The sequence below is a fragment of the Lepisma saccharinum genome, chromosome 11 (assembly GCF_977018435.1).
Source record: "Lepisma saccharinum chromosome 11, izLepSacc3.1, whole genome shotgun sequence".
In the NCBI taxonomy this organism is placed as follows: Eukaryota; Metazoa; Arthropoda; class Insecta; order Zygentoma; family Lepismatidae; genus Lepisma; species Lepisma saccharinum.
The window spans coordinates 28,095,591-28,114,444 of NC_139239.1; the positions used below are offsets into that span (position 1 = coordinate 28,095,591).

Consider the following 18,854-nt stretch of genomic DNA (forward strand, 5'->3'; position numbering starts at 1 on the left):
GCAAGTTAACTGCACAGCTGCCATTCGAACAACCAATAGGATTTCTCAGAAGCCACGTGCATTTGTTTACACGGACTTCGATCTTACAGCGGACAAGAATAGTAAGTTTATAAAATGAGTAACTGTAACACATTTTCCACAAACGGCTAACGACATTTGCGGTTACTGCTTCGACAATGTCTACGTGCTGCACATGTTATAACAAAGCACCAAGGACCAATATTCCAACTTCGAAGTTCTCAAATTCCACGTTTTAGAAGATATAATTGAAAGATTTTATGTTCCCTCCCCCATTTTACAAAATTGTAAAATGGCGGTCCCTTTTAAAACTGCATGGGTTCGGTGATGCCTAGCCAAGTTTTGTTTATGTCAAGTATAAAGGGCTATATCACACCAGATTGGAAACTTCGTAATCTCTGACTTCTCTACGGTCTATGGACAGTGTTCTAATATGAGATTTATTATAATATAATGACAATGAATCTAATTTCAAACGATCGACAACGATAAAAAGCCCTTTTCGGTTCATGCTGTTCTACGAATTACATCTTATTTACAATAAAATATCTGTGAAAGTAAATTACATTTTAAAGTATTGTTAACAGTAATAGACTTGTATTTTACAATAAGTACTTGTGGCTGAGTTACTTTTTTGATAAAGTAACTGGATCTAAGTAACTTTTTGGAAGGAAACGGTCATAAATCTACCAGGGGCGCTAGTGTCACGACTTTAACATTGGAAGAATCATGTGATTCGTGGGTGTCACTTCTCGCACGTAACTCGAACACCTTCTCGGTCGACTCAAGCACGGAAATCTTTCGTGGTTAGATTAGGCTTTCAGCATAAATACACTAATGTAGCTTAATAACGAAATCAGTTAACCTGACGTCAGAAGACGAAATATGGCGCTTGACAGAGAAGGTGTGACTTCTGTGATAGTCAAACCTGTAACTCGCATTCCAAGGGCACAGATATCGTAGCGCTAGTCCTATATGATAAAATCGACGTTGGATGGCACAGTTTCGGGAAGAAAGAAAGAAACCAAAGGCTACAAGAACATTTTAAACGATTGATTCTTTCCACCCATTCACTAAAAACAGAACACAACCACTAAACTTAGAATACCAATGAACCATGAACTTCCATAGCTAAAATAACCATCAATTAAGAATGTGCAATTGTATACTGCCGTAGACCTTACGACTACAACAAGACATTTATATCGGGAAAATATTAGGCTAGACCATTCTTTAAAATTTTGAAGTGGCGTAAAATTGAAGAAAATTTCGTTGATAGAGGGAGCTATAAAAATATCCGTGCTTGAGAACGCTTTAAGTACATCAGGGATTGTAAAAATTTTCTGTACATAAAATGTGAAAAGATATCTATGTGCGGGAGTGTATCAAAGAAAACGCTGCTGGATTTATACTCATATCAGATTACTAGGGCCATGCATATTTCGTTTTTGACAAAAAAAACGACGTCAAAAAACACATTGTAGTGTTAATTTTTCAGGTCTTTGAAAGGTGCGAGATGCATTTTGCTACCATGTTTCGTGAGAAAATGATGGGAAATGAACTGCATAATGCGAAATAAACTCTTAAACACGAAATTTAGGGCTTATTTACAGTCGCGACATCTTCTGAGGTCTGAATTATCCTGAGAGTTATGCAATTCACGGAAAATGTATTAATTCTGCTGTTAATATTGGAGAAGCGAAAATAAACTCCTTTACACAGAAATAAACTTAATACTCTGATAACTACATAAATGTGCTATTAGAAGTAAAATGTTAATTTTGTGTAAGAAGTGTAGTTTTTAAATCAAATTTAGGATTATATTCACAATTTTAAAACCAAAATGTATTTTTATATATCACTTTTCATCCGATTTTTCACCGCTATAACACGGAAATTTAATTTTATTTACCGCTTTCGAACCTGAAATTAACTCTGTTTTTGTACCGAAATTTTGTTTTCTTATTTACCAAAATTACGTGCCTCTACCGATTACAAGAAAATGCTTTAGTCTAGATTTCGTGGATACGTGTAATATTTGCATAATTTCCCCAAGATAGGTTCCCTAAGGTCGCGTAAATTTAATTTGTTGACCCTTATTTCTTCCGTTCCCTAGAATACTTAAAATCCCTCTCGGATACATGACGAGCCCATGTTCCAACGAAATAATACCAAAAAAAAAACATATGCATGTACAAAGTTTACGTAGGTATCAAATGTTCACACAGCTTGGTACTATCTGTTTTAAGTTCAATTTGATCAGGGTAATCTGAACTGTACCTGCAGTTTAATCTAAGATCTGAACCTTCAACCTTGGAGGCCTTCATACAATTATGTCGGAACACACATGCACGTTTACACACATACGCTGGAAACAGTTGCGTCCATAGTTTTCAATTTAATGTGGAAAGTAAGATATATCTGCTAAAGGCGTTGTCTGCTTGACTCACGCACTACAGGCCACTGGCGTACACAAGGGGGATGATTGGGATGCAGCCCCTCCAAAAATTTTGAGAAAATCAAAACTTTCAAATGGAAGTAGCTAAGAACACTCGAATCTAATCCCCACCTTAAAATGCTGTCCGAATACAATTTTTGTCTGGTAAAATAGTATTAACAAAATGTTCTGCTTTGTACACCGCCCCTCCCCAGAATGCAGCTATGTAATTACAAACATTCCCAATTAAAGCTCCCTCCTAAAGAAAATCCTGAGCCGGCCTCCGTGATGGAATGGTTAGCACACCGCGCTGCGACGCCAGGGGTCCCGAGCTCGAATCCCGGCCTGGGCATGGATGTTTGTGTCTATTCATCAATCATATCATCATTCATCCCAATTTTCGCAAATTAGCCAAAAGTGGCACAAAAGGGAATTAAAATAAAGCAAATCAATAAACAATAAGAAAATCGTGAGTAAGCTAAGTTGCCACAGGATATGGGTTCGGACCTCGGCCTGGGCATCCCCTTATCAGTTCAGTTTCACTAGTTTCATTCTTACCTCATTCTCAAAATAAGCCAAAAGTGGCAGGAAAGGTACGTAAAAGAAGAAAATTACAGAGCAAAATATTGTGGAAACCGAACGCCATCACACTACCAAAATTTGAACTCTAGCACAAGAATTACTTACCGCTTTTCCCATCACAAATCACACGATTATTACTGTCGCACTAAAGTACTGATTATAAAACTTTATCCTTTGTTTCACCAGCAACGCACGCACAATACTCTGCCACAACAAAGAAGAGGTTCGCAGAGCATGCACCGACCACCAATCGCGCAACCACACTATCACTGAATGCAATCAATCACACAGGTTGTGCAGTCACGTTTGCTGATCACAGCAAGGTCAATGAGAAAAACTTTGCACCGCCCAAATCCGTTCCAATGACTGGGGGTTCACAGAAGAACAGGTGTGAGCTATTCTGCCGTGCTGTCATCCAGAACGCCAGGTGACATTCAGTGTTGCCAATCTGTGATTATGATCGCTACATTTAGTTATTATTATTGAGTTCGTAATGTTCGTGCGATTCGCCAGAATATCCAATCTGACAGGAATCTCTACTACAACTGTGACTTTGGTCTCAGTTTCGTGACCAGGAATTTCTGGTTGTGGGTGAGGAGAATACGACCAGGAGTGAAATTTTCGTGCAATATTTCTAATTTTCTAAAGTAATGTTATGTTAAGGGCTAGGATTTTTATGACCCCAAAATCACCAAAATACGCAAAATAAAATATGCTCTTAAAGCCTAAAATTTTACAAAATATGCACTATAATTTGAAAAATATGCCCTTATAACTAGACTGTTTCAAACATCAATATCTAACATATGCTGAAATACAGGGTGGGAAATAACCTTTTGCTAGGGGTCTGCAGGAAAAAGTAACAACAATTAAGAAATTATGGTAATACCAAATGTTTACTACGACAATTGTGGTTACAAAAACAAAATTAAAAGTTAGTTCGCGACAAAGCCCCTTGCTTCAAGGCAAATGTTAAAACCAAGACCTTCTTCGGCGAAGTGGCATTGACTTCTTCAGCATTTCTGAATGGCCGGGTGCATCACCGGACCTGAATGCAGCGGAGCACTTTGGGGCTGTTCTGAAGGACGCAGTTGAGTCCTTGATGATAGTGGAACGCGGACCGGACCGCTATTCCTGGCCAACACTCCTTGCACATCTGTAACAAGTCCTCCGTGACATGGAATGGAATACGGACTGTTTGCGAATCTTCTGAGCTCCTACCCTGATCGTCTTCGTGCTGTGAGAGAAGCAAACGACGGACATACTAACTTTTAATTTTGTTTTTGTAACCACAATTGTCGTAGTAAACATTTGGTATTACCATAATTTCTTAATTGTTGTTACTTTTTACTGTGGACCCCTAGCAAAAGGTTATTTCCCACCCTGTACATACTATTTTTTGTTCACTTTATGGGCCCTGATGAGTTGAAATGCACAATGAATACTTTCAGTAAATTTTCAATTAAAAATTAAAAAGATTTTGCTGCAGTCCCAAAAAAAACTTCGAGTGAACATTGGAGTAACAACGAACCCACTTGGAAAATGACTGTATATTTCTTGAAAAAGCTAAAATATGCTGAATATGACCGAAAATCCATCAAAATATGCTTTATCACGTAGAAATGGCCAAATATGCCCTTAAAAAGCACCTTCATTCAATTACTTTCTTCACAATATGAATTTTATTTAGGGAACACATCACCATTACCAAAAAAAAAAAAAATTTATATATATATATATACTAAGTCATAAAAATCCTTGCCCTAGTTGTGTATAATAAATGTTCTAAAATGTGAATACAATGCAATCGTCGATTTGGGAACTAGAGAAACGTACGAACTTGTAGTTAAAAAAAACACTAATGGTCCGAAAATATAATTCTAAATACGACACTGATATTATATTTGACACATTACTGTTTTTCATGTTCTGTAACAAAGACAGTAATAAAGGAATATTATTAATCAAATCATGAGTAACATGTAAGAGGGTACTTTTATTGCAAAGAAATCATTGATTAAAAACGATAAATTCATTAAGTTTATTTAACGTCGCATTTCTTCCACTTTGGGCTAATCGCGACGATGTGGATGAGATGAAATGGCTGCGTCCTAGGGGGAGCGTTATACGCAATATAATATTTCGTAATTACCATTTCTAACCTTCGTATTACAAGTTGTTCAGAGAAATCGTCTTCGGGGGTTATATTAAGGAGTGTCTGCACTTCGAACTTTGGTTTATCCCGAGTTCTTTAGTGCTTTTATTAGAAAATTTTTAGTTTTTCTAAATTTCGGAGGGAAGTTGCCCCATCGGCACACCCTCTTGCGTACGCCAGTGGGATTTGTAAGTATTATATTTGTTGTTATTATTATTAGGTATAAGATTGAAACAATTCCAATTCGAAATAATGGAGATGGTACTAATACTACCACATTAAACAACTACACTGTTAAAAGTCACATAACAGTCTACCTCTCAATTTACAAAAGCGAGTTTGAAGTACTGTTTATGAACGCTTTGAAATATGTTTTCACTTTGTGCTTGTATTGTTGCGGTTGATTTGATAAAGACAATTATACGTCATTAAGATGAGACATTTTGTCTGATTTTGTTGTTCCTTTGAAGGACCAATTTAACCAACAAAGTTTCCAGTTAAAGAACTAATGAAAGCTACTATTCAATTATGCAGGTTGACAACACTACAATAAGCGACAGTGCTTCAATCTGGCGTTGGCCTAACAAACGTTTTCCATTCACCGAAACTGATATAAAAACGAAATATACAAAGAGCACATCTGGCTACCGAAAGTGGTTCAAATGGGGGAAGGGGTGGCTACTGTTGCGTCAAACAGGAAAAGTTGTTGGAAGAAGTGAAGGAGGGGAACTGATATCACCTGTGGACAACACGAAAAGGCACTGCAGACAGGTGCTTCCGGTTTTTTCCACCTGCGAATACAAAAACGCATCTGTTGTCACCGTGCACGAAGTACACGCGAACTACATAGAAGTGCAGTGATTTTGAAACCAGTTCATTATTCACCCCAGTTTTCACCTGTATACACAACAGTATTTAGGAATAATTTAAATAAAAAAATTGAAGAAGCTGGGAAAACAGATAAGAAGAGGGGGACGAAAATTTATATTTTAACCTAGAAATCAGAGCCAATGATTTGATTTTTGTTATTTAACGTCACTTTTCTGCCACTTTTGGCTAATAGCGACGATGAGGATCACAATATGATATATCGCGTTCCGACATAATTTCTCGGGTAAAAATAGAATTAAGCGTGCTATTAAAAATAACAACAGAACGTCCATCGAATTTCCCATCATTTTTAAATGGGGGGAACAGTTGCCTGCCTATAGTGCTGCCACCTACAACAGCTTTCACTGACCAGCCCCATTTAACAACCCGAGCAATTTGTCTTCCATGTGTCTCATAATAATATCTCTAGGTTAATCGCAACGAAGATATTTTAGATACAAACAAGGAATATTTACAAGGAACTGATAAATGTTACCACAGCTCTCCCCCTAATTGTTACAAGGAAATTTCAATGGTTTGATCATTCATATTAAGGGTGGTGTCACGACTATTTTCCGCCACAACAAGTACGAAGTCGATATAAACAAAGCCTCGTGAGATGAGAGATATCCTATTGGTTGATTCCGACGACAGCTGCTCGCGACGATGAGGGTGAGTCATGTACTGCTGAAAAGACTGATACGGACAATCAATGATGCTCCCAAGTCCTCCACCGTAGCCGCTCGGTCTAAGGCGCTGTGCTTTGGACTCCCGACTGCGGGACGGCATGGGTTCGAGTCCGCCTGGTTCAGTCTCTGGGTTCTCGGCCTATGTATAAGGCCGGTGGCAACCCACCATCGTGAGGAAATTCGGGTGCTACGAGTGAGTATCGTAACCTGGTCATAAAAATCTCCTATAACGGCTGGGGGTTCGACGTGCTGACCCCACACCTCTAGGTAGGATCGTGGGAGGGAGACTGGCAGTCGGGAGATAGGCCAAGGCCCTTACGGGCTGTAGAGGCACGGGTTGTTGTTATTATATTATTTATGCCTTAAAATTAATTCTAACCTGGGACCTCTGACGTATACACCTCCTTACACTGACTTCAAACTAAAACAATGTATTGTGGAGCTGTTATGAGTAAATAAAAAATGCTTGCATTACCCACCAAAAAGAAATTGCTGGTGTCCATGGACAATGTGGAAAACAGGATAAATATCCAATGCTTGACTATTGGCGGCGATAAGAGGATCACAGCATAAAACCAAGCACGAGTTGTTACCTTCTAGATTGCAAACACTGCAACATTATGCAATGAAATAACTTGATTGCAGAGACAGGCTAAATGAATTAGCAGGGTTTATTGATAGCTTGGCGGTCAAAATACGTGTTCGTGAAGGAAAGTCCGAGTTCTGGTAGCTTGTGCATATTTTGTGTAACTATGTGCGTTAAAGCTCCTTTAACTTTTGGTGCAGTAAAATTGGATTATGACACGTAGCTAATTCTTATTGTAGAGACATCTACCGTGAAATAAAAAATGATTCAGGAAGAGACGGGTTAGAAGCCTTTGTGTGTGACACCTATTGTTAAAATGGATTTAAAACAATACTCGCAAGACGCTTTGTTGCACGGGAACGGAAAAAAACGTGTTGTTAATGTTGCTTCCTGTAGGATCTTCCTGCTAATGCTTTCCAATCAGGCCCGAAGCCAGGATTTTATTTCGAGGGGGGGGGGGGCTTATCCCGTATCAGCGCAGGCGTCGCCAGAAATATTTGTAGAGGGGGGCAGGCCACTGATAAAACTATTAGTAGAAATAATAATGACATATCACGGTTATAATTGTGATTTTACAATAATATATTATATATTATTAAAAATAAACAATTTTTAATTCCAAATTTATTATTATTATTATTAGAAATAGTATTATATAAATGGGGATCCACCGTATGATTGAATATCCAACACTGTTGTCAATTATTTTTCGTACATTTTGTACAGGTAGTGTACTGAAATTCATAGTTATTGTATTTTGTTATTAACTTTACACACTCCGTTAAAAAAGGCTTTAAAAGTTAGGGTCAAATTTTAGTCCTAAAGTTCATATTGTGTGACCTCTCACAAAGTAAACTAAACATTTTGAGAGTTGTGGATCCATTTATTCTTTAGATTATATGGTAGAAAATAAAAATATAACCTGCTTACTCTGTTATACACTAAACTTTATTAGATCTAATGTTTATTCCTGCTAAGGTAGTAAAATTAATTAGCACTATACACTATTTAAATTAGATATTTGTAGGATTTCGGTGGGGCTTCAGCCCCTTTAGCCCTCCCCCTGGCTACGTGCCTGTTTCCAATAGATGTGCTAAAACGTTCAATTTAACTAGGACCAGCGTCCGATAACGACGGCTTTCCATCTAGTTTAACAATTAGTGACTGGAGAGCAAATAACTTTTCACCACCTTTCTTTGATGTCGATAGCGTCGCCGAGCAAACGAGGACCACAGAAAACGCTATATAAATCCTCAACTCCCGAGGACAATACAACAGCTACTTTTGAAATTCCCAGAAAAGAAACAATACCGTATAACGTCTCCTCTTGAAGGGGATACAATAACTGACTGCTACTTTTATCCTTCAAGTATTTGCACCCTCGTGACAATGAAAGGGGCTTAAGATGGGCGGGGATACGGAAGGCCACTCATGCAGTAATCCGCCCCGGTGGCCAAGCACAAGAGGAGTAGTTGACATGGCAGACAATATTGACACCTATGGCGCCTTGTTCAAGTTACGACTTTGGCGTGAGTGTTTTTCATAAATTTCGTCTAATCATCATTGATACTCATCGTCACGATTATCCCAGAGGCAGAAATATAATTCATTTCTTGAAACTGTGAAAACATGAAGCTTTGAATAAAGACCTAAGGGGAAGTGGTGGGTTGGAAACCCCGGGATGACGAACTTCAACCTAAAACCATATACCGGGTGTCCCAGAAGTCTTTCCCTGATTACAAACTTTATTCATATCCGCTATATGCAAGGAAGAGATGTGAAAGTTGTGCCAAAATGTTGGAAAACTAACCAAGTTTTTTTTTGTTGCAGGTTTGAGCAACGTGGCTGTAGTGTAGCAGTGTCAGTGTCCAGAAAACCAGAAATGTTCACAAATCAGGAAAAAGATGAGCATGTCCTCTGGTATCACGAGACCCGGTCACCAATAACAGTGTAGAGGAACTTTCAAATGTACATAATTCTTTCGTCTAGAATATCTGCCATCAATAAGTTGGTATTTAAAAAATGGAATTTATCTTCATTCCCAAATCCTGTCAAGCCCAAGAAACATTGTATGGAAAGATGCCACCCGATGTCAAGAGCATTAATTCCGGATTCCTTGGCACTGACACTGCTACACTACAGCCACATTACTGAAACCTGCAACAAATAAACTTGGTTAGTTTCCGAACATTTTGGCACCACTTTCACATCTCTACATTGCATATAGCGGATATGAATAAAGTTTGTAATCAGGGAAAGACTTCTGGGATACCCGGTATTTCACACATAACTTCAGTCAAAAAGCATTGTGTTGATTATGATAAACGAATGATAAATGATTTCGTTCCTTTACTTCGCTTTTGGCTAATCGCGAAGTTAAGGATGAGTGATGATATGATTAGATTTGTAAAAGGGCACTCACAAAGAACACCCATGCCCTGGCCGAGATTCGAACCCAAGACCCCTGGCGTCGTTGCGCGCCGTGCTATCCATTCGGTCAGTGATGTCGGCTAACAAATTATAATTACAAATAAGACGGTACTTATCGTTACATGAACATATTAACTTCAAACTGAAGCAGTGTTCTTATCTTAAAAATTTAGTCCAGTATCCCCCCCCCAAATGAATTACATTAATGATACATATCAGCCGTGGTTCTTATTAGAAACACAACATATATGAATCGGTGATGACAAAGTTATCGGAGCATTTTTACGTCCTAACTGTAATGGGGAAAAAGGAAAAAGAAAAGACTGTTCCTCCGAAATCCAATTGAAATCGGATTTATTTCTCGATCTATGGACAAATTTGTAGATCTTTACGATGACTACTGCACCAAACTTTCCAATATTAACTGCCTGCACATGTAGGCTTTAGGCTAATTTCTTCCCTAAATTCTATTTACACAAGCCACTTCTTCTATTGTTTATGTTTTTAGGCAAAATACATTTGCTGCTTAACGATCCCTTGGTTTTTCGTAACAGATTTGTGTACTTTCATTTTTATGAGCCGCTGTATGTGCTCATCGAACACACTATTGTGTATCCACTGTAAAATCGAAGTTAACGTAAACAAACACGTGGCTTCTGGGACAGTTGCGCAGAAATATTGCGCATAGGAATACAGTGCATGGCTAAACCAATACCATTCAACGTCGCTGTTCTACTGGATTTGTGGAAGGTAACGGTTCCGATTGCTTTATGATATTTCAAATTCTCTTAGCAGAAAGACTAATTATCGTAGACTTTTAGCATCATTGTCAAACGAAATTTGAACCTTCCTCAAAGTAATGAACACTATTAGGATTTCGAAAAAAATTATGTATGTTGGAAAAAACAACTTTAAAATTACATTACGCAAGCATGCGCGCTCCCCTTGGACAAGGCATTCGATTCTCCATAGAAACGACAGTAAGTATAGTAGACTAGTGGGAATGAATGTAGAAGTAATTTAGAACTTTTTTTTTAGAAAGTACTTAGGGATATTATTTAAATGCTAAGAGAACTAAACGTGACCCGCCTAACGTAACCACAAAAACATTCATTCGTAACCAAGACGATAGTAAACGAATGGCTGTTGGCAAGTACATAATCATATAATTGAAAAACCAGCGTGCATGAAACACGCAGTAAAGAATCACTAAATATCCGCAGTATGTGTTAACTGACGGAAATCGAAATATGTGAAAATTGCATCCGTAGCATGATGAAATCGCAATAAAACAAAAGGAACTTGGGCCGAAATGTTGATTTTCTCAAAATTTCTGGAGGGGCCGTAGCCTCACGAGCTCCTCCAATATTCATAGGCAAAACAATACCAGAACAGACACAAACTGTCTTAGAAGTCACGTGGTTTTGTTTATATTAACTTCTTGCTCACAGTGGTACTGAATTCAAGGAAAGCATAGTGTAAATTAGTTTAAAAATATTGGTCACAGCTCACAGTTTCTTGCATAATTTAGCTACCCACGCTACACACATTGGGAATGTTTTGAACCTCTCCCCTGCCCCCATCCACGTCATTAGAACGCCTCATCACGTCCTTTCTATTCTCTTGACAGTTCAAGGTCAAGGGTGTTCTGATGCACAAAAAGCAACGTATTAATATCCACGTGACAAGACGGGAATTACTTTAAAACATGGACGAAACATTAAACAGCTACTTACAGTTAGAGAACAACATGATTTCCCTGTTCTGTTCCTTTACCACTCTCACAACACTGCAAAAAGCACACAGAAAGCTTGATAACCACTGTCAACACAGAAGCACACACAAGACGCTGCTTTTCTAACTACAACACAGCTAACTGGTTTTTACATTTCTGAGCAAACTTCTGATCCTCCCTCCGCTGTCCTTCTTGAGACTTTAGCCCAGACGTCGCCTGCATGCTCTCACCCCCTTCCACCCCTGCTTTCATACGCTATTGGAGAAGATCGTCAATTGTCTGGAATTACCCAGAAGGCAATCAGCTGACAGACATGACAGCGTGGAAGGACCGAGGCGTCAGGTACGTTCTATCTTGGGCATCCGTCAGCAATTTTAACCTTGCACTGATGTGCTAAGCTCCAAGTTCTGCGACCGACCACATGGCCACCCTCGTTATGAACCGTTTGTGGAGGGGTGGAAGATGAGGGTAGCCTCGACTTGTTGCTATGGAAACGTTGCTGTTACTGTTCATAAGCAATGTTGCCACGTTCTGTGCACAGCTGAACAACAAGGAAGGAGGGGGGGGGGCAAGGGGCTAATTGCTGAACGAATGCAAGTGGGGGGAGGGGGGACAAGCTAAGCTCGCTGGTATCGTGTAGAATATGTTTAGACCAATTCCCTTGGGCGACTTTATTGCATTCCTAGCCTACACCGTAACCAACTGCGTTGAGTGATTGACGAGTTCGCCCTCTAAGGTTCCAGGTTCGATTCTCGTTTTAATCATCATACTAATCATCATCGCCGTGATTGGTCGAAAATAGTGCAAAGCAGACGCTAAAAAGAAAAATATAAAATGCAGGCACGGGTGCTTCTTCGTGAAGCATACAACTTTTTAATTTAAACTATTTTCAAATCTTGTGAACTCGCTGGCGTGCGCAGTGGGGGAACTGATGTAGTTACAGACCCTCCCAAAGAGGAGAACATATTTTTTTTTTCAGATGAAAGCAGTAAAGAATTCGGGGAAAAACCAAAGTGATAAATGCCCAGATTAACCATTTTTGCCTTCGAACAACTTCTAAACCGAAGATTAAAAATGGTAATTACGAAATATTTCATTGCGTATCGCCCCCCCCCCTCTCCTGCAGAATACAGTTATGCAATATCCACCATTACAATTCTACCTCCCCCCCTCCCGAAAAAAATTGCATACGCTAGTGTGCGAACTACACTTAATATTTACTATGTAATTTACAACGTCCAACCGTTAAAATGTAACAGCATACCTGTTAATGTACAAAGGCTCATTTAAATTTGTATATTCTATTCTGCATAAATAATAATAAGTTTAGTTTCCTTGCCCTTTAATTAATATATGTTGAAAATTAAGCATTAAAATTGCAGTGTACAGCCTGAACGGTGCATTCTAGTTGAAAATTCAAGCGCATTAGACTGAAAACCACACATTTCCAACTTTCCCCCCTCTTTTCATTTCTCGCTTTCTGCACTAATAATGGAGTTCTCCCATGGTGAAAGAAACTATTAACTAATTCGCAATTACAGTGGGGAAATTCAAAACAGCACGCCTTTAAAAAGGGGGGGACATGAAACGCGACAAACGTCTTCGGAATACCATCCACCAAAAAAAAAAAAAAAATTAAAAAAAGAAGAGCATTCAATTTACCTTTATAAAAATTATCCAAACACGCGGGACGCATCTTCAAGAAACTCCTGATTCAAGAATGAAGATATTCCACTCTCAAACTACGGTCACACGAAAGCGATCAGTTAATCTTGAAGATTCTTCAACATAACTCAAGTCCACCACAACGTCCACACACACTCGCACACACAAGCCGAAGACTCAAACCGGGGACCTCCTCAACACCACGCATGCCGATTCCGACGACTCAGATCGAACTGAATAAGCTGAAACGAATACTTACTGGGACGTTGCATGGAAGATGAACTCCGTACCAGTTAACTGTAAAGAACATTATGGGGAGAACTGTTTCTCTCACTTGTAATACACTTTCCAATTGCCTTGAAGTGCGTGATGAGCTGATTGCGCCATATCCTTTATAGTGTTGGGTAGAAATTTTAGGTCGGCAAACAGTTAGGTGGGTTTTGTTTTATGATCTGCGCTAAGTACGACCGGTTAGTTATCAACGATTATGGCTTTGCATTTAATTTCATTCATATCGTCAACAATCCCGTGGGTGTATTAACAAGTCATTGTTCTTTTTTTTTTTTTGCGTGTGCAAAATGTTTTCACTTTTCTTACTACAATATCGAAGACATGTCTGAGGCTAACGCAAATTAATGCATGACAGTTTATAAATATGGTATTTTTTATTGTTTCATTTAGTTTGATTTTTGTTATTTACCTTCGCATTTCTTCCTCTTTTGCCTAAGAGGCTTATGGTTTGTTTTACTGAAAGAATTTGGCCCTTCTGAACAGTAATTTGTTTGCTGCCTATTTGAACCAATGTTTGGTTACGGAAACTGAAGTTTGATTAGTGTAGCTTCACTTTTCCAGCTAATCGTGACTACAGACGGCACCTGCACTCCTTTGGCACACGCAATTTTCATCCTAATGGTACGTAATAATAATAACTAAAACAACTGAATGAGAATAGTTTATAGAGGTTCATGTTGCACTGAATCAATCTGCCCCTCAATTTCCGGTGGCGATATTCATGTCCAAAGTGTAACAAAGCTACAACTAACTGTGTAATAGAACTATCGATTTGTATTAACATTCAAATGTAACTTCAAAGCAGTCACGAGAATTTTTCATGTAATCTATGTAATTTAGCTAACACATTACTTTTAGTTTGCTTTCTCTGATTCTATTAGTTCTTTTTTTATTATCTATACTTTGCTTACAGAGAATTACCACCTATTTTTTATATACAGATGTATTTTTAATGTGACAAAAAAAACTGTGTATATAGTTATAAAACATGCAAAATCAATCATGTAGGCATAAGTATAACTCTAGCTGTACACAAATAATAATAATAATAATAAGCGGAGTTACTAAGGTTAAATAAAGATTGATTGTAATATTCTTCCCAGATGAAGACACTTCGCACCCCTCACAATTAGCTGCGAATCCCATCTGCACGCCCTAGATTCCAGATCGTGGCGCCATCTATGATTCCGAACATGAGAATGAGTGAAGATTACATGAAATTGATTGTTTGTTTGTTTGATTTACTTTATTTTACTTCGCTTCTTGTGCCACTTTTGGCTAATTTGCGAAGATGGGGATGAGTGATATGATGAAATTGATGAATGGACACTCACAAACATCCATGCCCAGGCCGGGATTCGAAACCGGGAATTTCGGTGGCGAGGTAGAAAGTGGATTACTGCCATAGTGATAAACTCAAGATATCGTAAACAAAGGTCTGGTTAAATTCCTGGTCAGAGTATATAATTTGCGTTAGCATCTCCCTAGCTTCATGGGTTGAATTACGCAGACATCCCCTATCACTTCTAATCATCATTCATCCTGGTCGTCGCGTTTAACTCAATGAGATAGAAAATCGACGCTAAATAACATAAATTAGAAATAATAATAATAATAATAATAATATGTAAATAAAAATAGCTAAAAAGCAAATATGAAAAATGAAGAAACTAATAAAGAAGGAGTAAATAAAATTAAAATCTCGAGAGGAAGGAATTAATTTTGAAATTAAATAAAAAGTGAAAGAAAAACTGCTATGTTGAAGAAGTAAGTAAGTAAGTACGAGTATTAAGGGAGAAAGTATTATAATAAATATAGACGATTTACTTTTCTTGACGGTATTTGAAAAAAAAAATGCAATTCGGATGTTGCAAATTTCTTACACGAAAAAATGAACTATTTGTAAAATTCTTCGCGGCTTTGCATGGTTGCGTGTTAATTGCCTTCATTAAAAACTCCCCGTGTCCATAAACAGTTGGTTTCACGTAATGATCTGATATAAAATTAGAAATCCACTCTGGCGTCTCATTTGGCCACTTTTTTTATTTCCTCTGGCGGTCATTGCTATTCTAAGTACACTTTGTGTAATTTAACCGTTTGGAATGAATTGGTAAGGACGAACTGTTACGTAAATACGATGATCAGAAATGCTTATTTTTACGACGTCATCGCAATGTTTTGTAAGTCCAATGTTCTTGTGAGTAAAAGTGATTAAGCTTACGACATTTGTAACATCAGAAAAGACCATTGTACCGTAAGCTCCATTCGTAACTTGTACGCACGCATTTATAGTGGACATGAGATTAACCCATCAATGAACTATACAAATACGCAAGTAAAAAAAGTTCTGTTCTGCTGGAAGCCCCAGTATGAGCTATACTAACGAGTGTATCCTGTTTTATAGTAGTGCCAAAATATCTGTGCCTCGAAAAAAAAAAAAATGCGAACTGCAGTCTTCCCCGTGGCTTAACATTCGATACTACTGCTCGCATTTCCATCTGGCGGCTGGGAAACAACGAATCAGCGATCAGTTCAATTCTGTTCGACTAACATCGGGCATTTTCGTGTCACAAGGCACCGGATGTTGCTGGCGGGATGAAACAAATGAGCGTTGGATACACATGTTGCCAAACGTACTGTAAAATGGGGGGAGAAAAAGAGTTGATCACCGCCGTTAATGGATAAAAGTTGTACAATAGTACACAAAGCACGGAGAAATAGTACACAAAACACCCAAACAAGCTATTAAAAACAACTGACAAAAACAGAGGTACGCTTGGCAACGTAACGGGAGAGCGATGTTACCCCTACAGCTTTTACTTCGCAACTGAGGTTGTTGACACTCATCGACGCCGCCTCCTCCCCCTGAAGACAACTGATGGACAGATGGGGCTATGTAGTAAAAAATAGATCAGCCACCAGCTGGGCCCGCGATCAGTATAGTGCCACTACTTCAAGGCTTGAGCTACAGATATGCTGGTGGATGAGTAGAGAAGCAAACATTTCTATAATTATTGTAGTTTATGAAAGTAACAAAAATATAAGTGTATTCACAATAGTATACCTTTATAAATTTTCATAAGAAGTCGAAATATAATGTCATGTGCATAAATGGACTCAATTTTCACAATTAAATTATATTAATTTCATACCTAAAATGAAGCGAGTGTATATAATATGCAAGATACTGAAATCCCCTTGCCGAAGATACTTGACAAATTAAGAACGTAATTCTTTACAATAAGTTTTCCTTCAAGTTCATCTTGAAGTTAACCGCTGCTAACAAAACATTTAGATATATTGCTTCCATATACCGATGACACCTAGATTCAAATTCTATTTATTTTGGATTGGCTTATTTCAGATAGGAATTCCAAAGTATTGTCCTTTTTGAGTAGTGTCTTTGTGTTTGTCCTGATTTGTAAGACAATGAACATAATCTGAAAGTGACGTTTATTTAGGTACAATAACGAAGCTCACATATGACGAATCCTCTAGTCCGGTTGATTATCAATATTTAACCTAATGTCTTTGTGACACACGTTGGTGTACTTTATCAAGCGGTAGAACAAGATACTAGATCCGTAAACAAAGTTCACAAGAAGGCAAGCAAATCTTTGCGACATATAATGAATATATTCAATGGGATTGTCGATTACGCGAGTTCTGGAAACTTTCCAACTCACCAAGCTTTCCACTTCACTCATATTGTCCAGGACTCACGCGGTCAAAATATTCCGACAAAATCTCTTCATTAACGATGGTCAGGGAAGCTTTAAGTTGAATGTTTTTGATAAAACTGAGTCGGTGTTTCCCATAGTTGAAAGTAAGTTTGGATCTTTGAAGAAAAAGATTGGATTAGTGCGACTTGAAGCTTTTATAGTGACAGTAATGAAGAGATTCTATCGGGTTATGGCTATGTGAGTTCTGGAAACGTCACAACTCACCGAGTAATTTTCCAGAACTCGCCTGTCTTTTTCCTTTAACCCAATGACTACAATACAATACATTACAATAAGTTGCCTAAAAAATCCCGCCATAGATCTGTAGATACAAGGAAGGCATCAAGGGAAAATGGCGTACTCAAGGCGCACCAAAGGGGGGCTTATGGGGGGGGTCATATCCCCCATTTGGACTTAATTTATGGTTATATTCTCCAACCCACATTGTCATTCAAATTGCTATTTCAGTATTAGATTCATCCCAACCTACAAACTTCCTTGGTGAACTTACGCACAGCAATACGACATATAAGTGCTACTAGAATCTACACCACTAACAGTTATTAATGTCTAAATCATTGTGTACTCTCCAACGCTAAAATGCCAAGACCCGTTAGCACATAATTGAAAAGGGAAAACGCAATATATAGAAAATTGTTTAATCAAGATGAGAAGACAACGAAGTGAATCCGTCTGTAATTAATACAATCGAAAGTGCTTCCATGTCCCACGTGTAGCACGTTTAGTTTTGCGAACTAAATTGCACATGTCGTCACGTGTTGCCTGCAGATCCGTGTGAAAAAAATCGCCACACTTCAGTCGCTTTACTGCTTGCAAGCGTGAAGAGGCGAAGCCACATTATGTTGCTGACGTGTGAAAAGATAATAAGACTGCTTAAAAAACCAAAACATTCTTGTTGCAAAGTGTCTTTGCATGTATAAGTATTAAACTGCATGTGTGTCTCGATTTAACATTTCCATCCTCTAGCCTGTGCAACAAAATCCGGTTTAAGATGGTTGCACATGGGCGCATATAGGGAAGGTCGGGGGGGGGGGGGGTGACATCCTGGAATAAGGAAAAATTGACTATTACTCCTTCTTCCCTCCCTTTTCTCTATTGCTTTCCATGTATCATCTTTCTAAATTTCGATTTTCTTGTCTCAGATTTCGTCTGTCTTTGTTCGTGTCTACTTATCTCTTCTTGTATCTCATTTTGTATGTTTTCTCTTCCATTTTCTGTGTGTTTTTCCTTTGTCTTTCTCTTTATCGGTCTTATGCTATTCCTCTTCCTTCTCTCCTTTCCTCTATATATCTTTCTCACTTCTCTATTTCTCTTTATCTTTTTCTCTCTCGGATCCCTATTTTTTTTCTCTCTATCTGCAGCAGCTTTAGACTGCTCTCTCTCTCTCTCTCTCTCTCTCTCTCTCTCTCTCTCTCTCTCTCTCTGTGTGTGTGTGTGTGTGTGATTGTCACCATGTTTGCTTTATCTAACTATATTAGATTTCTTTTTATGGTGCATTGTGTGCATTGTGTACTGTTTGAGTTAAATTTTACGGCCACTTTATGCACACATAGGTTAATCGAGACTGCACATACAGTTTTTGACATCAGATATTATTATGTAAGAGAAGCTGGCCAACGATGAAGGGGTGACATGATCCCTCCCCTCCAACCA

The 18,854-nt window shown here is 38.3% G+C and overlaps 1 protein-coding gene across 3 annotated transcripts in view; it reads right to left on the bottom strand.

Annotated features, from left to right (window-relative positions):
• The window catches only part of LOC145994693 (uncharacterized), a 115,541-nt gene that overhangs the window by 54,988 nt on the left and 41,699 nt on the right, over positions 1 to 18,854 (bottom strand). The window contains exon 1 of one of the 3 annotated variants that reach the window (XM_083130854.1): positions 13,165 to 13,394. The exons of 1 other annotated variant lie outside the window; for it this stretch is intronic. In XM_083130854.1, coding sequence (XP_082986980.1) covers positions 13,165 to 13,198 — 34 coding nt within the window. In that variant the 5' untranslated portion in view covers positions 13,199 to 13,394. Of the gene's footprint in view, positions 1 to 11,503; positions 11,713 to 13,164; positions 13,395 to 18,854 lie in introns of those variants that run through there. One more of the 3 variants, XM_083130855.1, reaches the window with a different exon arrangement.